Consider the following 25,327-nt stretch of genomic DNA (forward strand, 5'->3'; position numbering starts at 1 on the left):
ACAGAAGCTAAGATGAGAACTGACAAATGTGGAGGCACATTTTAAAATGGATACGAACACAAATCTACAGTATAGCCAAACAACTCAAAAGGTTGTCATACGTCTTAACTGGTGAATGCGATAGTTGCCAGAAGTCAGTGACAATGGTTTATAAAAAGTTTTAAATATGGATTTTTTTCTTCCAAAAACCAATTGCTTCACTTCAGAAATAAAACATTAACCCACTGGAGTCATATGGATTACTTTTATGATGGATGGATGCTTTTTTGGCACTTCAGAACCTCAGGCAGCATTCAGTGCCATTATAAAGTTGGAAAGAGTCTTGATATTAGTTAATATATCTCTGACTGTATTCATCTAAAAAGAAAAAAGGCATATTCACCCAGGATGTATTGAGCATCCTGCTTGAGCTTAAGCAGGCATTTTTTAGTAAACTATTCTTTTAATTCAATAATGGAGAGAAACACTGCTATACCGTCTCTACGTTAACCTTGTGTTTGTTGAAACCATCTGTACAGTGGGAAAAGCTCTTCCCAACACAAGCAAGACAAGTTGTGATAAGCCAAATCATCATTGAAGTACAAAATATGTTAATAGAAGAAATAAAATTGCATTCTGAAAGATTTATTATTACAGCTGTCTGAGAGCTTTGCCCTTTCTTGTAATGCACCTCTTGGAATGTTGTTTTAAAATATTGCCAACACAAATGTCACCATTATTGGTAGGGGTGCTCCGATCACGATCGGCCGATCATTAATGCGCATTTCGTCAGTAAAGCCGGTTTTTCTAATCAGCGGTTAATTCCATCAGATGCGTGAATTCACATAGAGCAGCTGTTACTACACAGAGCCGTTGTTAACTGAGAAGATGCGCCAATAAACGCTTAAAATGAAGTGGATTTGCGCATCTTCTCTATTAACAATGGCTCTGTGTAGTAACAGCTGCTCAATGTGAAATCACGCACCTGATGGAATTAACCGCTGATTAGAAAACCGGCTTTACTGACGAGATGCGCATAACGATCGGCCGATCGTGATCGGAGCACCCCTAATTATTGGTATTCACACATTGGGTTCCCAGTCTGTTTTTAAGTTATTGAACTTACAATTTATGTCTGATGGGTGATAAAATAGGCAAACAATTGACATAGATTTAGCCATTTGCAGGGATACTTAGACGGGGTGGGATGCTTTTGACTTGGCAACAAAGTAACTGTTCAGAATACAATAGAAACTGCAAAGCTTTAGCAACCCCCTGTCAATGACCTGCAGATCCCTGGCATTGTGGCACTAATCTTTATACAGAATATATTTTTTAACCGCTTTACTATGGTAAGGTGACACTTTGGTGTATTTTGCTAATAATGCAATGCAAATAAAACAATGTATTAAAAACCAAACCAGGCGCACTCAGTGCAAATGGACAGGGTAATATTATTCTACATCTCCCTTTCCCTAATCCACAGATTTGTTATCTGCTACACTGTACTCTGCAGCCCTCCCAGAGGTCATGCGGTGTGTGTTTGACTCATCAGTGATGAGCGGGTGAGTCCTCATCTGGCTCTGACCTCATCCTGAATTTGAGATGATCCCAACCCCCCCAAACAAGCTGCTAAGTGAGATGTTCCAGATCTGCTCTCTAATCTCTGACCGTCACGGGTGACACCAAACAGCACCGGGTTTAGAGGGGGTGCAGGAATGAGGGAGGATTAAGGTGTTAATGACACCCGCAATCTGTCCCTTTAAAGCTGTTTGTGGAGGAAAGAAAAACTAGACTAATCAGATAAAAAGGGTGAAAAGAATCCCTGCACCCAAGTCGAGCTAAGAAACTTCTAGGGAAATGCATTTAGGTTGAAGTTCACAAATCTTAACATTTTGTTTAAGAATAGTCATGTATATTGCAACTATTCAAGTACAATGCCCTTTCATAATAAGCCAAATTAATTAAAACAATGGTAAATGTAGAAGAAAATGGATGTTGGTTTGGAAATGGTAACTACATAGCTTCACTGTCTCATCTTCCAAAAAGGATGAACTATTCACAATGCAAGGCAAAAACAATGTTGAGAAACCAATGATGAAAATGATTCCAAACCACAGAAAAAAATGCTTTCACTGCAATTTGCTTTTCTGCAGAGTCTAAGCTTTGAATTATTGCTGCGGTTTATGAGAGAAAATGATGCTGCAGTCTTTACATAAATAATGAGAAAATACTGCACTCATGGCAAGTTAGAACTCCTGAAAGAATCAGTTTCTTCATGTTTACTTTTGGTGAAGGTCTGAAGTCACATTAACGCTCAAATACAAAGACTTGCAGGTCAAGTATTAGGAGTCTTTAAGTAAAAGATTCAACAAAAACCTTTTTTTTAAGATGCCAGGAGTGTCGACCACACGAGGCGGTCATGCATCATCAGTACAGGCGTCTTTCTTCCTGTTGTTATTGAGAAAGTGTTCTGAAGGTCTGGGCAGGTTGAGGCTGGTCTTCCACACCTGTACTCAACACACACCCTTTCACAACCCACTTCCTGAATGAGACCTGCTGAAATGTGTGCCAAGATCTCAGATTCCGCCTCGCTCTGCTGCCTCTGTTTGCCATGAGGATCCTCACGTGTAGACACGTCTTACACGTAACACACACTCACCCACCCACACAGACGAGGTCTAAATACATTAAAAAACATATACTGGACTTCAGAAAGCCAAAGTAATCTATCTTTATCTAATACCTTAATAAAAAGCAAAATTATGAATGAACTAAGAACTCTAACAATGAAACTTCATGTTCCATCATAAAAACATACTGACACCTGATGGTCACACAGTCAACAGCTAAAGCAAGTTCAGCCAAAGGTCCTGTCAAACGCCTCATGCTGTGAATTTCTCCGGAGGAACAGCATCTGGTTTAACTGGCTTCTCCCACATTCACAGCTGAACTCCTCAACCGCACGGCAGCAGAGATTCACAGGTGGCCCACAGACTTCTGCTGAGAGATGGATCTGTTTTGACCTCAAAGTCGGTCAGCTGAATCTGTTATCTAACCAAGAATTACAGACTAAATCAAAATCATTAGGTGGACGACACTAATGAACAACCACATTTTTGATGTAAATATGCTGGTTCAAGATGCAGGTTCTCTCACAAAAAAGTAGAGAATTACTACCATCATCACAGTTGTGCTTGGTTGTTATTGTGCCCTTTCACAAACCACTTAACCTAAGGCTACTTAGTTGAGACCGCCCCACTAATCAGTGGACTGTAAAGCAACTGGAGATAAAGTCTTTGCTAATTGGCAAACGACAACTTAACACATATGGCTGAGTATTTCAGACACAGTAGCCAACAGAAAAGGCTTCATCTTTTTTTTTTTTTTTTTTGCTTTCTGATTAAGTCAAATGATAGAAAAATTGAAACCAGCGCAATGTCCCAATGCATTCTAAATACAACATGAGAAAAATGATGTCCCAAATCAGACTATCTTGAAGTTGAGATGCCACATGTGCCCTGATGCAGTGCTGTTTCTACGGGAATTACGAAGCGAACAAACCATTATCCACGACTTTTGCCTCAAACTCTTAAGTTGCTGCTTATTAATAGTTAGTAAGGTAGTTGTTATGTTTAGGTAATGGGTAGGATTAGGGATGTAGAATATGATCATGCAGAATATGTGCTTTATAAATATTAAATAAATGCTTTAGAACTTTCTATTCATCCTTATTTCATCCGCCTTTTTAAGGAATCCTAAAAAAAGAAGTTGTATCAAAAAAGTCTTCAGATACCAAACTTACATACATAATTTATTGCATGGTACATGTAAAAGGCCAGTATATTTCCATCCTTCATCACTTTTTGGCTGTCAGCAGCTGAAAGTGGAACTATGGGACCATGCCAATCAGATCAACGTAAATGACAGCTCTCCCAGCAACCAATGAGATAAGGCCTCGGCTCTAGTGCCATTGTTTGTCAAGTGCCTTCACAGTGAGGGGGAGCTTATGGTTTTAAAGGTCTTTGACCTATATACGTGGCTTCCATTGGTGTCCCGCCATTCACAGAGTCTAATTGTTTTCTTTAAATGAACGTCCACAATACAACCTCCCCCACACCCCTCTTTCAACAAGCTAAAGCCAAATTGGCTTAGAGGAATCCATCGGCAAACCGCTAATAAGGCTAGTATGATTTCAGAATTACATCTTGTAGGATGGCTTAAACAATAGACTGCAATGAAAGAGGCATGGAAGGCATGAGGAATGTGGTCTGGCGAACCACTGCAGATGAAAGGATTTAAAGAGGATTTCCAAAAAGCCATTCCCCATCCCCCCCTACACACAAAAAGACAAACCAAACACAAAACAAAGAGTTGAGATTCATTTCCCTTGTACACGAGGGCTACTGCCTGTGAAGCATGACACATGCACACAAAGCTAATTTCAAAAGCTTTTTTAAAGATGTAATTTGTTTGTATCCATTCATATATGTGAGAGATGACAGATTAAGTTGTCTCCTGAGACAACTTTGGCTCTCATGTGACAGCTAAAGTCTGCAGTCAATCTATCAGTGGTCAAGTGTGTTTACTTTTTGATAAGCTTAATGTTAACAATATAATGAGAAGAAATTACAAGTGAAAACTTACAGGGGCCAGTCTACATTCATGTAACATTAACATGTTAGATCCTGTTCACACCAACACGATTGTTTTCATGGCATGATTTTCACATTCTATATTTGTTTAATACAAAAAAGGCAAACGCCTTTTTGGGGGAACTATCCCTTACATTGCACAAAAGTTTTGCAGTTAACATTTGTGTGAACAGGACTATAGTCAAGGTTTCTTACTGAGAAATTTTAAACAATGATTTGACCTTTGCAATAATATTTATTTTTACTTTACCTTTAAGACCTGTAAGAATATGTAAATTACCTCTGTTATGTTATGACTGGTTAAACTCTATGTGAGGGGTCACCGTGGGCCGAGTTTCTGACTATTGCTAAGGGCTTCACATATGTAAGTGTGCAAATAATGGATGTGAATACAGAGATGATTCTTGTACCAGATTTCATTGCTGCATTTATGATTATAAATACAAATAATGGTCTATTCAATTAATCAGTTGATCCAGCTTACAAAACTGTCTGAATGAGAAGTTCACAAAGTGGAACGATCCAGTTCTCTAACTCACTGATTTGATCTGTTTGATTGATTAACGATTAACAAAATCGTCAGTGTTTTATAAATGAATTTGAATCTGCTCACCACATAAATTATATCATAAAAGGATTTGGAATATAGTGAATGCAAGACTGCATTCGTTCATGTCCTATTTCATCCTATTCTCCTTTTGTGTTTCACAAAATAAAGTCAGAGGGTTTTGGAGCCACATTAGGGGGAGTAAATGACGACAGAACTTCTTTAGGTAAACTAATCCTTTAAAAGCAGAATAAAACATTTTCAAACGTGGATGATAGTACAGTCCATGTGAACTTCTGTGAACCCACTCAGACTCATGACAGAAGATGGGGAGTATTCCAGCCACCTCATCTCGTGCATGCAGGAATGATGGAGGGAGGGCAAGGGTAAATGAGGGAAGGGGGATCTGAGGCAACTGCAATGGGTGGGATGCGTATCCAGACGGTGCAGTCAGCAATTAATATACATTTGGCCCTCAGCCTCCTAAAAACCACATGAGGCAGTAGCACGAATGGTCTGTGAACGATCCATAAACAGCCTGGGTGTGTCTGTGTAACTGTGGGGGTGTAGAGTCTCCTTTGTAATTAAGGCCACCTAAATGAGCTGGGCGGCAGGGTCACTCCTGTAGTTCTCACAACCTTGGGTGTACCGCTGGCTCTGAGATTCAGATCATTTATTACTAAGAAATGGAGATAAGGAACAGATGCAGGGGAAATCAGAGGGTGGTGTGGCACAGATGTAAAAGAGCTTTGCTGATAACCAGAAGGTTGCAGGTCAAGCAACAGCATCTTGGTGGAAAATGGGCATCATTGCTTCACCATTGATTGACTGATCACTGGCTGCCCTTCATCCACTGGAAAAAGACAATACAGTTTCGCCCCTGACTTCCTCAAGCTTTGTTTTTCCATAAGGACTCCCTAGAAGGTTCTGGACTGGGCTAGACAGCTCTTTAGTCACAGTTTGTTTACTGTGACCGTCTGATTTGACTAAGTAAGTAGTAATTTAGTAGACATTAAATTGTTACCGGGACAATCATTTACCTGAGGTTAAGAACTTGTAAGGATGCAGTGGTAATGACTCATGGATTGTCCTGGTGGTCAAAAACCTATAACTTTTTAGTTCAGCTCTTTAACCACTGAGCCGCACCAACCACTGATTTTCAATTTAAAGTGACGTGATGTGTAGCCAAGTATGGTAACCCATACTCTCAATCTGTGCTCTGCATTTATCCCATCCAAGTGCACACACACAGCAGCGAGTAGGGAGCACACACACACTGTGAACACACACCAGGAGCAGTGGGCAGCCAAGTGCTGTGGCACCCGAGGAGCAGTTGGGGGTTTGGTGACTTGCCCCCACCCCCCTCACTTTGCATGAACATTTGGTTGGCATTACCCAAATATTTCCACATAAGCCCCTTTCACACTGCACGTCGGACCTGTCACATTGCCGGAACATTGCCGGGTCGCCTTCTGTGTGAAAGCAACCACGTCCCGGGATTGATTCCCACATTGAACCCGGGTAGGGGACCTAGTAACATTGCGGGGTTCGACCCGGAACGAGCGCTGTGTGAACAAAAGCCAGATCTAATGCCGTGTCGAAGTGATGATGCGCAACTCTTTTACCGGCTGTTTTGAAGGAAGATCAACGTTCGCAACGAAAACATATGTGCAAACTGTAATGAAGCAGAGAGCAGTTAGTTCCTCACTTTCCGCGCTGACGCAGAGATTCTCTGCTTGCTTCAGTGAAAGTATAACGTGCCTAACGTTTTCGACTCGTACATTGCATGTTACGCACTGATGTCACGTGTCGTTACGGGTTGTGTGTGAAAGCACGCGCATATCCCGGGTAAATCACTGGCAGTGTGAAAGTGCAAAATCTAGCGACTCGGGAACAATTGCCGGAACACTTTACCCTTGTACTTGCCGGAATGGCAGTTTTAAAGGGGCTATAGTGACGTAGACATGTGGGGGTGTGTTAGAACGAGGTGTTTTAGGGGGGCGTGGCAGAGTCTTAACTTTTATAAAGAATATCTCTTTGGATTTGAGACTTTAGTCTTTGCAACTTTACAGATCTTATTTATGCACCAAGAGCTTGTAACACTCCAAAGAGAAAGGAAAAATTTAAATCGCATCATATTACCCCTTTAATTATAAGTGTGCTACGAGTTGTTTCTTTTCCAAAGTTTGCACAGAAATGGCTCTAAGAAAATAAGATATGGGCAGAGAATTCAGTGACGAGAGACTGAGAAAGACAAAAGACGACTGTGTCTTGTTACCACAAATAGTCTAAAATGGCCCAGACGGCCTGTCTGCAAATGAGAATGTGAAGAATTCTCAGCAGGTTGGAGAAGTTTGTGAATGCAGGGAGGAAAAGCTCTAATAATACATGCGTTACTAAAAGTTGCTCACTTGAAAAATGGCACAATGGAGTCTATGTGGCTGTAATTAAATAACATTTTAGTCATGCAACTAACAGTCACTTTATACAGAGAGCTCTGATTACGGTGTCGGTTTAAGAGAAACGTCAGGTAAACTTTTCAGTCCACATGATTCAAAACTGACCCATTTGCTTTTCAAATGGTGAAGTCATAATCACAGATAAACAAGCACACACACGTCTTTAAAACGCAGAATCAAAGCGAGAAGATCCCCTGAAGAGCGGCGCTGTGGTAGGATAAACAGCTCATGTGCTCCACATGTCTGGTCTTGTCCCAGAGAGCAGCTCTAATTAGCGAGGAACAGGAATAAGCTTTGCAAAAACCAGCTACTCTTGCTCAGCCAGGCGCCTCTAGTTAGATTTCAGAAGAGTGGCTAAACCACCGTCACCCAGAATGCACCTCTCTGGGTGCACACACCCTGAACAGGGCTGCGACCTCAAATCTCAGTCCAACCACACGGCACTGGGCTGAATCCAGAGGCCACAATTTCTGCTCCTAGCTATAAACAACTATAGCCTCCAGAATCCTGGTGAATGCCACTTCCTTCCTCTCCGCAACAACAGGATTAAAAACGAGACACTGGACAACACACAGGAATCAATCTTGCAGAGTAACTTTTCTTATTTGGGGAGTAGGCACAAGAGAGGTGTATTGTATAACTCAGTTTGTGTCCAATACGGTGGTGTTGAGTGATGCCAAATCGAAGTGAACTCAAACAATGTGTGCAGCGAAGTCACTAAGAAGCCAGTGCAAGTTCTCAACAGGCTGAACTTTCTAAAAACGGTTCCTTATTGTGAACCGTAACAGGCAAGACAAGCATTACTTCCGTAAGCAATGACTCCTGAGGAACCAAGAACTGGCCAAGCACAAATCTTTTGAAAGTTGGGACAATAGATTTTCACCCCATCCATTTTGTATGAATGCACATTTTAATTATTATTTTTTATTGTAAATGATTCGTCCACATATACGTTTTCATTTGTATACAGTTTTGTCCAGACAATGTTGTAACAAAATGTCATTAACCTGATCATTAACTTTTTTCAGCTCAGATATACAAGTGATACCAAATTGTGAATGTTAAAAATGCCCACAAGTTGTGAATAATATTATTAACTTATTTAATTCAACTGTATGTGCTTCAGCCTAACCCTGACTTTTTTTTTTACGAAAATGAACAAATCAGTTATTTATGGTGGTCATCAATAGTATGCAACAAATGCCATCGACTGAGCTTAAACTGCATTAAACCCAATACATTTCATTAAGGTTGGAAAATGTTTCCTTTGTAATATGAGCATTGAGTCTGTGGGTAAAACAGAAAGACATTACAGGCCAAGACTATTTTTAAGACTATTTTGATTGGTTTACAGAACACCTAAAACAAAGGCCCTTTCTAACACAAATCAAAAGAAACAAATCCATTCCTTAGAATGGAAAACGAAACAACAATTGACAAAAAGCACCAAAGGTGAATCTGAAACATCAGCGGTGTTTGTGCCTGTTCAGAAATTCCAGCAGGAAAACGTGTGTCAGAGTTTCCGTTAAAATCCACCTGTGTGACACAAAGAGCTCACACAGCGTCCGCTCCACCCTCTGCCCTCTTGCCTTCTTTTACATCATCCTTTAAAACTACCACACATGCTGGACCACACAACATCAACTACATTTTACAGCAGTCATCCAGTGGCTCCAGTGTAGGCTTCGCTTGGCAAAACAACACAGACAGAGCAGCGGTAAACAGCACAAAATGAGACCAAAATCAGCTCAATAAATGAACACTGGATGAACAATCGGGGAAAGGTTTGTCTTCTTACAAAGGACAGTCCTCATGTCTGATGTTGTAAAATAATCTGGAGATCCAGATTAAAAAGCCATTCATAGCAATAATAATAATTGTGGCAAGAACAGTTTAAATAATGCACAAGTTTTAATTGACCAGAAAATTAAGGACGTTTTTCTGATGGAAGTATGATGGGAAGTGTATGAAACTTAAATTTTAAAATGACATTATTAAGTAAATAAATAAATAAAAATCCCATTTTTCTTGCTAAAACTACTGCCGCAACACCGGTGACGTCACTTGTCCACCACGGCACCGACCCCCACCATCATTTAGATTTTTTTATAGTAATAAAAATCATTTAATTCAGTAAAAGAACAGACTACAATTAAAAAACGAATGTGGCTGCTCAATGTCGCACATACAGATCAGATTTCATTTAAACAGTGAGAGGAGAGCTGACTGACAAGAAGAGTGAGGTGAGACAAACAAGATGATGGCAGAAGATTTAGTTTCGAAATGAAATGCAAAAGCACCTGTTTGGCAACATAAAATTATTTAAAAAGCCTGTTGACTTTTGCCGTTTATTAATGTTTAAGTTTTTTTTTTTTTTTTTTACTTTAGTTTCTTATTTAATTGGTTCCACATTGTTTGATGATTTTTTTTATTTATTTAAACTTTGTGTCATTTATTTATTTTATTTGACATCAAGGTGCCATGCCTCCAAGCTTTCTAACTCATTTTGCTAATAAACGTTTTTTTCTTTTCTTATTTATTTGGCATAGCGTGCCCTAAAACATAGTGTGTTTTTATTTGTTTTGTTTATAAAAGTTCTATGTTTTACATATAGGCTAAAGTGAGTTTAACGTTGATTTTAGTTGTTGTATTCAAGCAATTGATGCCAAACTGCCACTAATTAGAATTTAAGCTATTTAAAAGAGAAGGAAACTGATGTCAAGAGAGAAAATTCAAACAAACAAAAAATTTACAATTGCTTTACGCCTAATTGACGCTATTTGAAAGTGAAAGTAAAAGGTTTAAATTTAAAAGCATAAAAATGTAAAAAGTTAAAAGTTTAAAAAGTGTACATTTTAAAAGCGAAGGAAAGCGAGGAAAATGCCCCCTCCCCCGCATTGATATCGGTATTATCAGTGTTGTCACACATTAGTGACGCAGAAATTACATGCTTTACATTTTATATTAAAATGCATGAATAAATTAATGTAAATATTAAAATAAATAACATTTTCATTAAAAAGTATGTCTCTTCACACGAGATAAAATTTTATCCCAAACAAATTTACTTAATGCTCAGCATGAACAAAATTGGGGTGTCGGACCCCGATGCTAAAATGACTAGTGCTTTGGAGAGGTCGGCATTTTTTCTCTAAAGACAGACAGAGACACTGGTGTATCACAGAGTGGCTTAACAGCTGCTGTCTCCCTTAAAAAAATAAATAAAGGCAATCTCTGAATAACATTTATTGTATAATGTTTCCGAGAAACGTTGCTGTGAATGGCACCGCCTCAGGCTCCTCTCCACTGTGCAGACAAAAGCAGCACGTTATCCAGAGTAACGGCACACAAAAGAAGTGAAGCCGTGCCACTGTGACCAAGGCTTTAAACTCAGCCAGCATATGAAGAACTCAACCTCTAGTGGCATTTTATTATTTATTTATTTTCCCCCGTATGAAAGAGGCAGCACACAATCCTGCTCGTGCTCCACAAAAGCCAAAAATAATCTCAGCAGGACCGGCCCTATGTCCAGGGACTTCGCTCGCCAGCAGCACGTGAATTGCATAATCCAATGCTGTCCTTATGTAAGAGTCACAGCATGATTTTTGCCGCAAATAAACAGCATATCAAAGAATCATGAATAAAGAATCATATAATCTGCTCCGGAGATGTGAGTTCAGTGATTTTTAGGCCTGCTCGTGGTGGTGGCGGCACACGGAGAGAACAAACAGCTGTGGGTGAGCTCTGTGTGTGTGTGCGTGTGTGTGTGTGCACGGACGGCCAGGCACTCTCTCATTACAGAGTTCCCAGAAGCCCCTGGGCTCCACTACCTCGACCAGCCAGATGTGCAAATGGTTCCCCGCGATTGGCTGCCACTGCAGAAACAGAAACAGAAGAAAAACACGGCAGAACCTTCGAGAAGGATTTATTATCCCTTACGCTGTAGAAAGCACCACTATTTAAGGGATTCACTCATGGAACATCAGGAGAACTGACTCATTTATGGGTACATGGATGACAACTAACACTTCGAGCAGGATATCTGAGACCTGGGTGCGAAACAATGACCATCTAAATGCTACTGAAATTAGTTTAAAGTGGGTTGCCCTTCACTCTCCTCACAAAAATAACAATTACACACTCAGAAGAGAGAGAGGAGGAAGAGTTTAGACTGTGTGAACACCAGTTTAATGGAGGAGTTTAAAAGCGAAATTCTTCACAGCTACGGCAATATTTTCTTTTGTTACAGATTTGTGAAACCTGAAATCAAAATTTCTGCAATTATTAGTCAGATAGACAAGATCAAAAAAAAGAAAAAAATGCAATTTAATATAACCATATTAGATATTTAGATATCTACATCAGAGTAGATTTTGTATTTTTTTTTTTGCACGCTCATTTTTTCATCTTAAAAACACTTGTAATTTATTAACACTGTTAAATGTAACCTTTAGCAGATTTCTAATAATGTAACGCCCAGATTCACATTTACTCATTTAGACAAAATAATCTATAATTTTAATATCAGCCATTTATTGGTTGGTAGAGGTGTAACGGTACGTGTATTCGTACCGGACCGTTTCGGTACAGGGCTTTCGGTACGGTGCACGTGTGTACCGAATGACCGACTGCAATAATTTGTGTGCAGAACATCCAAACGAACATATTAAGTCCCCCTGCAGGTGATTCTAAGGCTGGTGACACACTGGCTGCATGGCATTTCTGCTGCGTGTCAGTGGCATGACAGTTGCTTCGGGTTTTCTATGTCTTTACACACCAGAATCGTGCCTGACGCGGCGCTGGCGCGCTGCTGCTACTGTAGGTGACATAGAGGGAGACCGCTGAGGTGCCGACAGACCAGGATCTTGTCTTCACGACAACAATATCTCTACTTCATGTTGAGCATAAATATAAAGCCTACTGATAAAGGACACCGTCAACAGTATTGACGGCAAAATAGACTGTTTGACAGGTGCAATATGCCAGTGTGTCACCGGCCTAAGGTTTTCAAAAGGCATCACGCGAGTGTGAACATCACTACAACTAGGAAAAAAAAAACGATTGTAATTCAAACGCAGCTCCCGTCGGCATTTAAACAGACCTTTGCTCTTAATTCTGATCGGTCCAACGCAATAACGACATCTGAGCAGGTCTAAAAATTTAAACTGTTGATGCTGCACTTTACACTTTGGAAAAGTTAAAAATATTTTTTAAATATGAGCAGGCCTACAAGCTGGGATTGGTAATGCTGCACTGTAATCATAGTTATTATTTATATTTTTCATTATATCATATGATATTGGTTTGAGACGGAGAGTATTTTATTTAGTGGAGAACTTTGCAGCAGTATTTTATTTATTTTCTTTTATATATATATATATATATATATATATATATATATATATATATATATATAAATATATATATAATGTAAACAAATTGATTGTTAAAAAAAGTTTATAGTAATAAACAACCTGCAGTTTAATGTTTGCATTTCTTTCCCTTACTGTACCAAAAATGAACTGAACCGTGACTTTAAAACCGAGGTACGTACCGTACCGTGATTTTTGTGTACCGTTCACCCCTATTGGTTAGCAAACATACCATGAACAACATTTGTGGTGCATTCCTTTTTGTCTGAAACACAAAATAAGAAATTAAGCAGTGATGCACCAAGGAATTTAGGAAAACAACAAAACGCACATTAAAGTGTCATTTTCTGTCTTAAAACCTGAAATGAATCTAATAATAAACATAAATAAAAAAGGCCATTTTTTTATATAACTTTCAGAATTATATAACTGTTTGAACACTAAGCATTTAAAGAGTGGTTGTAAAAAACTTACACAGCAGATTATATAAACACATTAAATAACAGACAACAGGTTAAGTAAAAATACACTGAAAACGTAATAATATAGTGCATGCACAATGCATAGCAAAAATGCTCCATTTTAGGAGTTATTGTTTCTAGCTGACGAAGTAGACACTGAATGGTTAGGTAAATGTAACATTAAAATGGAAAATTACATAATCTCCAAACTGCTCTTTTCCATACAATGCCCTCACAGAGTGATCAAATGCTTTAAAACTATTATCATTAACATATTCTATGACTCATATTCCTTGACACCTCTGTACTATTCAATGTCGAAGTCCTCCCTCATGGACTGTTTTCAGCTCCCCCTCTTTGGCAGAAACGTAAAAAGTGCTTCTCTTCTAAAATTAGCCAGTAAAAGTGCTCAAAACTAGCAATGCCAGAGAATGCCTTGAAAAGCAATTTCCTGCAGTTTTAGCGGGCAGACTTTGAAGATTATTCCAGTATAGATTAAAAGGCAGATTTACAAGTGCATGCAAAGAAAGACGCTTTTACCCTCTTTAACAAGCACAGACAAATGCACTGACATGCTGTCAAAATGCCATTCATTTTTGGCCATGAAAGAATACCACAATAGCTCATTGTTTGAGATTTTTAGAAGTCAGAAAGTGACTTTATGCTATTAGAAATGTCAAACTATAGGCCTATATAAAATAAAGTTGCAAAATTTAGAAGCTATATGTAGAAACTATGTGGTTTCTCCATTAAAACGAGTCAGTTTTTTCAGGTGATCTTGGGTTGGCATGGTGTAAACCAAAACACAAAACCCTGTTTAAAAGAGCATGACCCACATTTCCTTCACCATTATCTACATTTCCCTCAATCTTAGCTTTCTGTTTGTCTGAGAGGCTCAGTTTAGTTTAGCCTGTGTGTCTCCAAAAACAGCAGGAACAAGCCAGAGATAGGAAAGGCTCTTGTTTGTTGAAGTTCTGCGTGTCCTGTATTCAGTCTTTGCCCTGATGTATCTGCTGTATGTCACTGTGAACTTGAATAACCTCATTCATACAGACCGTTACAACTATTATAAGGCTATAGGACTTCTGTGATGAAGATGGAATCACAAGAACTCAGTCTTAAAAATGGAAATTACTTTAAAATACAAAAAAGGGAAAGTCACAGAATTGGCTAAATTAATTAAGGATGTGCGATGAATCAAATCACAATATGGACTAGTGTCAGTGAATATTATAGCACAAAAAGACCGTTATTGAAATATGAAATTTGCATGTTATTAATAGCACCAATAATTATACTACAGTTTAAAACATTCAAGAAAAAAAAAATAAAAATCACAAAAATCACAATTTGGGTAAAAACAGAACCTCAGAAAAAAAAGTTCAAATTTCATTTGATTACATTTTAAAAGATTAATATAAAAGCTTTATGCATTTTTGTGATTACCAATGCTTTTGACAATAAGTGTATGAAATCATAAGACACAATGCAGAAGACTTAAGTGACAACACAATTTCTGAATAAGTAAATTGCAAATTTTAATAAATGATATGTTGATTTTAACAAATTAATACGTTTTTAAGTTTAATGAATTCACTTGGTAAAACCATTTTGATTGTTGAAATGTAATCAAACCATTAAAACAGATAAATTCCCCCACAAACAAACAAAACAAACAAAAAGTAGAAAAAAATTAATTAAAAAAAAAATAATAATAATAATTCCTAGGCCCCTACTATCATGACTTAAAAATAGTTTATGCTTGTTCATTAGTGAGTCTGAAGACATTGCACTTTCTAATTCTTCAATTTGCATAATTACAGTGCCATCAGTTTTCTTAATTTACATATAAATTTGAACGGACACTGATAAAGTAGTGTGAATTCAATTCAACCAATAACAAACTGACTATTAGTATCAATTTACAAGTTTTTTTTTTTTTTTTAATACAGTGTTCTATGAGTGATGTCAAGACATGGAGTCATATTTTCGCATTAACATGAACAGCAATTTTTAATTAAAGAGGAAATCTACGATATAAGAAACCGCAACATACACAGTTTAGCCATAAGACATAAATATCACACAAACAAAGTTACTTCCAATCTGGCAATGCCTATCATGACTTGCAAACTCTGTAACTTTCACATAAACTGCACAAACATACCAGAAAAAGAAAGAAGCTGTTTACATAGAGAACTATGCACCCGCAGGAATAACGTCTGTGACACACAACCAGAAGTTCATCCACCCAGCACTGATTTAGACCACTTCAACAAAACAGTTTGTTTGTTTTTACAAACGCAGGGACTGAAGTTAAAATTACTGTCTGTGGTCGTCAACAGCATGCCACTGAGCTTAACCTTTAACTTTCTAAGATTTTAGCATGATTGGTCAATTATGGTTATGATTGACCAGCAGAAATAAAAACCACAAAAATAACTCACAAGTAAACAATAACAGAGTGAACTGCATTCATGGTCTTCATATGTTCAGTCTAAATAAGATAAAGTATCATTGATCATAAAGTCGTAGCACGCTAGGAAGACTTCCGACAGGACATGTGTTCACAATCAACTCCCTTTCTAATTTGGGCTTGAATAAACAAAGAACATGTGTCTGTGTTTTTATTCCCTTAACTTTCACTGTAATGAATAAAATAAAATAATAAAAAAAAAAAAGATATTCTTTAGATTCAAATGATTCTGTAAGCGGCAGATGCTGCTTGACAAAGATGAACTAACTGAAGTCAAAAACGTCAAAACAAGACAGCAAAGTTTTGCTCCAGATATAACGGTGTGAAATACATAAGGAAATAAAACTTCTCGTCATGTTCCCACACTCCTGCATCTTACTCATTCCATATAATTATTATTTCATATAAACTAAAAACAATCCTCCAATCAGAGGAGAGAAAAGAGTGTCTCCTCAAAGAAACTGTATTGAAAATGTATTTGAAGCAACTTAGCTAATTACATATATGAATAGTTTGGTTACAAAACGCAATAAATGGCCATTTTAAAAAATTAAATAAAAAAATTAATAAAATAGTTTCCGCCAAAACGATCGGTCCAACGCAATAACAAAATCTGAGCAGGTCTAAAAACTGAAACTGTTGATGCAAAAGTATTGTTTCTGGTTGGTATTGAAAAGTCAATTTTTTCAATTTTATTCAAAATGTGATAGTCGTTGAGTTATTAGATCATGTTTTCTCCTTTTTTTCCCCAAACCGCGACAAACGCCAGTCTCCCTTTTTTTGCAGAACGCCATATATCCGCTCAACCAATCACTGCGCACCATTTCACGCACTCTAGACAGTAATGGCGGACCTCTGAATACACTCCACATCTTAGTTTTCCTCATCTACTTTGTACTTTTTGATGAATTGCATGTGACTGTCATGCGCCTCTCGTCAGTAAAGCCGGTTCTGTGATCAATAGTAACAGTAAATTTCCATCATGTGCTTTCAGATGGAAATTATTCAGATTAAATACACAGAGGCATCCATCACTGACAAATTACACTGTATCGCGTTCATTACTGATATGATTAAGAACACTATATTGCGTAGCTCGTCAATATTTGGGTTTTTATTAATGCCATTTATGTTTTTGTTAATACAGTACATAGCACTAGTCAACTAAATGAATGTAACATAGCAAAAATGAATGCACTTTTGGTAGTTGAATGTAAGGGAAATGTCATTTTGGCATTTCTGTGGACTAATGTGATATTGTTCATGTTCTTGTTTATAATGAAATTTTCTTTTATTGCTAGAATGAATTTATAGCATTAACAAGATGACCCGTTGAATTCATTTTGGAAGCGTTCTGGGGAGCGTTACTATGCATTTGGCCAATCGCAGTTCAGGACAGGTGCAGGTACAGGTGCAGTGCTCTGGAGTGGAAGTCCCCAGTGTCTGTCTCAGCAGGGGGAGATCTCCTCCTAGGTCTTAACTGAGATTTAGAGCGCCCCGAGTCGGTGTCTGCTACCTCAGATCAAGTCCATGTCTGACTGAACTCAAGACTGACTGGGCTGCTTTTCTCTCATCTTTATAGTGCATTTAAATAAAGGAAGCCTCCACTGGTGACCTCTCTGAGTGAAAGAGAGCGGAAAAAGAAAAGAAGAAAAGATAAATATAAAGTTTGTTAGTTCTCAGAGCTCCAGGGTGCAGTTAAAAGAAACCGTTTTGTCCATGGACCCTTTTCACAAGACTGTGATGATGCATTTCAAAGCTAAAGTTGAGTGTCCATTCTTTGGAATAATCTCTCGTTCACACTGACTCACCGTCTATCTGTGTGACCATGTCTATGTCAGGAGCCCACGGGTGACGGGAATGCTGGGACTCTCCGGTACATCAGGCATATTACGGGCTTACTCACGCTCAGGTTAGAAGATGGCCAAACCGTGAGAAAGCACCTCATTGTTCGACATTCACAATGGTCACTATGAGCGCTGAATGGCACTCACAGCTATGAGTAAAGACACTAATTAGCATAATAGTACAAATCCTGCTGACCACTTAAAAGCTTGTGTTGTCGCAAGAAAACACGACTTACGTAATCCACACTGGAAGCCGTCAAGATGAGTAACACTTTACACGCATGAACGGTTTGACCACATTCAAGGGTTTTCACCAAAGCAAGAACTGCTAAATGTTAAATCCTTCTACATAAACTACTAAATCACTGTTTATGTAGGTGTCAAAATCTGTATTCTACTTTATAAATCTGATCACAATAAAATTAAATAAAAATAAGTGTGAGAAGCCTTAATACCTGCAAAAGCTGTCAAAGAATGAAAACAGCTTGAAGGTTGTTCTGGCGTTTAGCGTCTTCCTTGCAGGCATTAATGGACTACGGTTGTGCAACTACAGAGATGGGAAGTATGCAATTGCAGTGCAGGGTTCATACCTTTAAAGCAGGGTGAGAGAAGCGTCCTATCTGTGGATGTGGAAAGTTAAGCAAGACCCAGCCTGCTGAGATGTCTCTTTTGTCTTTGTGACATGCCCTCCATACCAGCAGACTGTGACCTGCTTTCTATAGGCTGCAGTTCCTCTGAGAACAGACTGATCTGAACACTCAAATGAACAGTAAAGCCCATCCCCCCCCCAAAAAAAAGTATATATTTCAGCATTTCTGATTCAGCATGAGCCAAGGAATCAGGGCAAAACAGAATGATTCTATCCTTCTGCAATGTTATTAGCATAAACATTAGCACAGATTTGAGCTGTTGGTGGTGCTAGAGGGTTTGAGTTAGAGACTCCAGATTTCCTGTATTTAATGTTGAGACTGTCAAATTTCATAACTTCCCCACATGTGGTTCTATGGGCTACCACTAGGGTTGCAAAGGGGTGGAACATTTTCGGTAAATTTCTGGAAACTTTCAAAAAAAATTCCTGGAATATTCCACAATATCCTGAAATGTTTCCAAAATTTCTGAAATGTATACCTGGAAATTTCCCACCTTGTTGCAACCCTAGCTAAATAGAAGAAGAAGAAGAAGAAAATTCAAGTATGCAAGAGACACTACGAACATTTAGTGCTCGGCCCCTAATTAATGTTTATGTCTTAAATATAACTTTTAATCAATTTAATGTACCCTCCTCGCTGAATATAGCCATTCATTTCTCAATAAAGAAAATCTTACAGGCCTCAAAATCTCCTGACTGGTTTGTTTGACAGACAAAATGGCTGTCAATCTGTCAATCAAACTCCAAGGGTCAATTAAGAAACAAAAAACATTTTATTCTGTTGAATATATGATTTAACTCAGAATTTGGTCAAATTATGGGGGGCCAATTAATGTTGACTTTACAAACGGAAAACATGAAATATCTACAATATTTTTTCAATGGCACAGTGGCAAAACTAAAACTAATTCAAGGAGATGCAAATATCCAAAGCCAATCTCAAAATTAAGACTACATATATCAGCCTATCACTAATACCAATCATTTAAGAGAGTGGTTTCTGCAACTGAACACACATTCCTAGATACTGAAAGGCAAAAGTATCCAACACACATTCAACAGGATGCTGATTTGTCTTTAAGGGTCCATTGGGATTTACAGGAAGAGTCTGAGTCTCTCCACAGGAAAGAACTGTCACTCTCTTCCCTACCATCAAAACCAGCAGCCTTTCCTGTAGAAAGCTATCTTCAGACCGCAGTGTCTGTGTGTACTGTGGCCCACGCAAGGGAAACACTGACAACATAATAGCTGCACACGGGCCACGTTTGGTACAGTGTGCTTCAACTTGATCCTGTTTACCCTGTATTTTCGCCTGACCACAGAAATGTTGGGCTGAATCTCCCTGCTTCGCTCTGCAAGTATGTGCTAAATTCATACTCTACATTCTGCTGGTTTTAACCCCTAACTGACCTATTCTCTGTTGGGGTCAGGAGAATTTGAAACCCATTTTCCTATGCAAGGTATCCCTGAGACTGATTACTCGACTCAATCTTCTGGCAATCCAAGACGAGTCACCAGACAATGCGAAGCAGGAACACTCACCTCGAAAAAACAAACAGAGAGAGAAAAAACTGGGACAGAGAATAAAGGGATGTGGGTGGGAAGTGAGAGGGAGCTTGTACCTTGTCTCTGGATAAAGATTCGAAGCAGGGGGTGTGCAGTCGACACGGCCTTGCTGAAGTTCTCATCATTATTGATGGGGAGGAGGTCTCCGTGAACGTCAGCATATCCAATCATCACCTCCATGTTTGCAATCCGGTGGATGGTCATGATGAGTTTGTAGAATTCCTCAAATTTGCCAGGTTTTAATCGATCCACTGAAAATCTCCGGAACTCTGCTCCATACTGCAAAAGAAATGCAGAAGTCAGCATGCTGCTACAAAACAATGCTACACTGATATTAATAAAGCTCTGAAACTTCTGAATGATCTTTTCTAGTCATTTGTTACTAGATGAGGATTAGCGGTGACCAATATATCACCAAAGCTGATATATTCCTAACTATTTTCCTTTATTTCCCTTTCCAATCGTACACCTTTGGAATTTGGCAGATATGCAGTTAATGAATATTTAATACAACAAAAAGTGCAACCTTTATCAAATTAAATCCACTGAAGTGTGAATCTGTAGCCTGCATAAGAACATGAGAAAAAAATTTGTTATCTGATATAAAGTGGAAATAAACAAGTTTTAGATGGAAAAACTTAAAATAATTTCAGTTAGTTACAAAATTTATTTTTCCTCAATTTTCGTATTTTTTTTTTTAAGTTTGAGAATTTAAAATTATTAGTAAAAATCTTAAAATGAAACAAAAATAAATCTAAACTGATTTTTTACAAATTTGTAAGAATGGACAAAGCACATAAATTACATGAACAAGAGAAATTATCATTAACATTAACATGATTAAGAACATGAGAATAAAAAGTCTTTATGCTTCAACCCAACACACTCTAGCAATTCGTAACTATTTTACGTTTTGGCGAACTGGTGGATAATTTGTACGAATTTGTGCAATCTTATTTATACATTGTCAAACAATCATCTTACGCCCAACTGACAGTTAGGTTTAGGGGTGAACCTTCGTGCTTAATTTCTACAAAACACGTTTATGTATGAATCACATTCGCGAATAGGGATATGCCGGTATCAAACTTTCATGTTGCGATTAATTGATAATGCTTTTAGCACGGTATTGATAAACATTTGCATCTTTTGAATTTAACAATGTTTTATTAAATATTGGAATTCCCTAATGAATGTTTAGAAGAATTTATGTTAACCAGTTTGTGTTAACTAATGTAAAATTTGTCCAAACAATAAAGACTCAAAACACTTAAAAACAATATCTAGGGCATGTTGCAGTCCAGATTAAAATGTAAAAAAAAAGTCTGAAAATAAATAGCCTTAAGTCTAAATATTTGGCACAGTGATGAACACAATAGCAAACACAAATCCGAATGGCTGTTTAAATAATTGAAACGCCTTTCAGAAACAGAAAGCTGTTTTGCTTACAGGGTTTCTGGGATAAAGATCATGCACACAATTTTCGTCCGAAATATTTGCACGTAAAAAAATAAATATGACCTCATTCTGTGTCAATCCCGTTTACACACTGCCTCAAAAACTTCCGTCCATCAAAAAAAATTGGATCAGGCTCAACTTTCTGCATTTTCCCATCCGTGGCAAGCATTTTGATAGGAAAGGAAGACAAATACGAAATAACGCATAAACGATTTGAAATTCATGCAAACCACTGCACCACAACATTTAGATGACAAAAAAGAACTTTTGACCAAAGCATTACTAGAAAAATTGGATGTTCACTACAGAAATTTCCATGACTTTTTCAGTCTTGGAAAACTTCTCCCATGACCATGGGAACCAAAGCTATAAATCTCAAGGTTAAACCACACCATCCTCATCCTATCCAGTTTCAACTTGCAACTCGAGGTAGACATAATACATCTCGCCTCCTAATCATAACTGCAGACTTATTTCTCTTATTTTTACTTACTAGTCTCCGATTAATCTACTTAGCCTTCAGACGTGTCAGGAATCACAAAACACTGACACTGAGAGATAAAGGGTGTTTTCAGCAGGCCTCTAACAGTCTATTGGGCTGTCTTGGCAGCTCTGCTGTTTGTAACGAGGAAATGGAGGCAAACAGGGACCTGAGACACAATAGAGAGACACACAATGCAGGGTGATGAGTAAGCATAAAACCTCCAAACAACACACAGGAACGGATGTCACCCCGTCACTGCAGCAGATGGACAAATCCAACAAATCTAGGGACTTATGAAATCAGCTTTATTTTTTTTTTCCAAATTCATTTATTTTTCTCTTTAAAGTTTGGGTTCAATTAAATGTTACAAACCAAAAACCGTGTGTAACTAACTGTCACCCCGTCCCGTATATGGGACGCCTACATTTACTTCACTATATTACAATTAAATCTAATCTAATCATGACAAACTATATATCGTGGAAAGGTCCAAGACTCCCAAATATATATTTTACCAATGTTTTTATAAAAAAATGATGTAGAAAAAGTAATAGATTAATTTATGACAAGAGTGCACCCTCAAAAATCTATATCATAACAGGAGTTCTGACCTTTGTTTAAAAAAAGACTTCTTCGTTGCATTTTTCTCTATCACATTTTAGAAATCATCAGAAATTATATATCAACTGAAAACTTTAAATCTCAAAATTCATCCTTTAAAACCCATTGTAAAATCATACATCGCATTACCATGTAAATGGTACATCAATATAATGTTACAAAATGTTTTCATTCATGAATTATTAAAATTTAAGTTTGGATCGTGCACTATAAAGTCTACGTTCAAAAATGTGAGCGACAGTTCATGAAACTTTTATAATTTAAAAGCTTTGTATTAACAGTTCAGTATGTAAACGAAACGTCTGTTCCATCCATCCATACAGAGACACACAAAAACATGCAGGATTCATATTTTAAATATAATTTTGCGGCTTAATATTCACAGACGCTAGTCCATATCGCGTTTTGATCTAAGTGTACTGACCTACTTTTGATCTATTCATCCAAAATTTAGCAAAATCTGTGACATTCCTCATTATACAGTAAATTCCATTTTTATGACTGGATTCAGCAATTCGGTCCACATTTTCCACATCGCAGGAATCATAGGACCCTATTAGGGCTGCAACTAACGATTATTTTGATAATCGATTAATCTGTCGATTATTTTTACGATTAATCGATTAATCGGTTTATGTACTTATATTTTAGTTTTTTCCATTTTTTCCCCAAGTAAATTATTAATAAAGGGTCTTTATCATTCAGCATAGATTTTTAAGAGATTTTAACCATTTTGCATTGTCATATCCTCATCAAAAATATACCTGGAGTTGTTTTATTATGTTAGTAATCCTTTGTCGAACTCTTCTGCAATCAAAACACTGACCCATACTCTAGCAAAATTCACAAGGAGATTTCAAATATTGTTTTCACCATGGCAGTCCTTAGAGCTCCTAAAGTAGTTTAACATCCCAAACAAAGCTTAAGGAATCTTTGAGAACATATTTTCACGAAGTATAAGGATAAAACAGAATAAAATTGCAGTGCATTGTATTTTATTATTTACTGGGAAAAAGCTTTATAGCTTATGCTGTGAAATTGTAAACAATCCTTCGAAAAAAAAGTGCCAATGGCATGAAACCTGAATGGAACTCACAATTTAAAGTAAAATCCATCAGAAGGTTGTCCAGGAAAAAAAAAATTGGGACACACACAAAAAACCTTCTGTGTGAAAAAGAGCAGTGAATACTTAGAAAAGAAGTGCATTTTAAATATACTCAAACATTTACCTCTCTCATTCAGTCATAATTAGGCTGCAAGTCTGAATTATGAACTGGTAAACGACAAACTGATCACATAACATGTTTGTAAAGCTTTAAATGTTAACTGTTAAAAAGCAATGTTATCAGCTTTTACGACTAAACATTTGCAAACAACCTTGTACTGGAGAATCTGCACAAATAAAATTCTTAGGGGCCGTTCACATATCGCACCTAAAAACGCGTGGAAAACGCTAGTCGCGCCGCTTTCTCCTTCTTTCCAAAGCGCTCGGGCAGAAGCGCCCCTGAGGCGTCTGCCTTTGCTAAGCAACCATGACGTGCTCTCTCCATGACGTGCCCTCTCCATGAAGACCCGGAAATTCCAGCAAAGGATATATGGATGCGGTGTGGACGCGCCTGGAAAAACGGGCGCATCGCACCGCGTGCGTGTCGCGACCGCGTCGCTTCCATTATGAGAGTCCATACTGCGCGCCTACATAGGAAATAACGAACTTGAGCACGCAAAAGACACGATATGTGAACGGCCCCTTAAACAGTTCAGTAGTGCAGAGTTTACAGGTTACTCTTCATTTTGAAGGCTCAAAGTATAGTACCCCCACTTCCCGCTGAATGCTGCAGAGACGCTGTTCGGGAAGCACGTGACATAAAACGAGGCCAGCTATTGGCTATTCGCTACTTCACCTGCTGTACTGGCTGAGTAAAACCTCCGGTGGCTCATTACTGCCACACTTTGGTCACCGCAGATTTGAAATATGCACGAAATGAGCCGCTTATGGCAAATAAAATTTATTTAGCGACGAATCGATTACTAAATTAGTTGACAACTATTTTAATAATCGATTTTAATCGATTAAATCGATTCGTTGTTTCAGCTCTAGACCCTATAGATCTCCTCTCTCAGAACACACACCAAGGTCCGTTTCCGCAGGACACGTAAGTGTGTCCTCTGCACTGCTTTAGAAGCGTTTATCTATGCCAATTATTTGGAATGTACTTCTAATAGACATAAAAATGGGATCAGGGTTGCTTTAATCTAGAAGCATATGAAGTATTTCTTCTGTCCAACCAAAACAAATTCCTTGAGACACACTCTGCCCTCAAATTCAGGACGAGGCAATTGTCCGTTGGAGGCATATCACCATCACTAACAGGGTCAAGCTGAGGTTATGTCTCAGATCATGTGACTACCATGCAGATGTGAGTCTTGACTCAATGCGTGGGTCGTCTCATCCAGCTTGAAAAACACAGGCCTCGCTTTGTCTTTCACAACAACGGTTTGGGCTGCAGCATCCCAGCATTCACTCGTGGACTATGCTGCTCTGTGTAATTATGCCTCTAGGATGAGAGTGCCACATTAGCCAATGGCAACCTGTCATTAGCACATGAAATATATATATATGTGAAGCAGCAGAGATACACTCGGAGGGCCTCTGTGGTGGCAGGTGTGTGATCAAGTTGACTACTTGTGAAAATGCACTCAATGGTAGACACATATGCAAACATCCACCCCACCAACAAGTGTGAGGATTTAAC

The 25,327-nt window shown here is 38.1% G+C and overlaps 1 protein-coding gene across 1 annotated transcript in view; it reads right to left on the minus strand.

Annotated features, from left to right (window-relative positions):
* Nucleotides 1-25,327, minus strand: part of LOC113119498 (partitioning defective 6 homolog gamma) — a 42,577-nt gene that overhangs the window by 6,993 nt on the left and 10,257 nt on the right. Inside the window, exon 2 of the mRNA XM_026289027.1 lies at nt 20,068-20,290. Within this exon, the coding sequence (XP_026144812.1) occupies nt 20,068-20,290 (223 nt within the window). The remainder of the gene's footprint in view (nt 1-20,067; nt 20,291-25,327) is intronic.

This window comes from Carassius auratus, chromosome 19 (genome assembly GCF_003368295.1).
Source record: "Carassius auratus strain Wakin chromosome 19, ASM336829v1, whole genome shotgun sequence".
Taxonomy (NCBI): domain Eukaryota; kingdom Metazoa; phylum Chordata; class Actinopteri; order Cypriniformes; family Cyprinidae; genus Carassius; species Carassius auratus.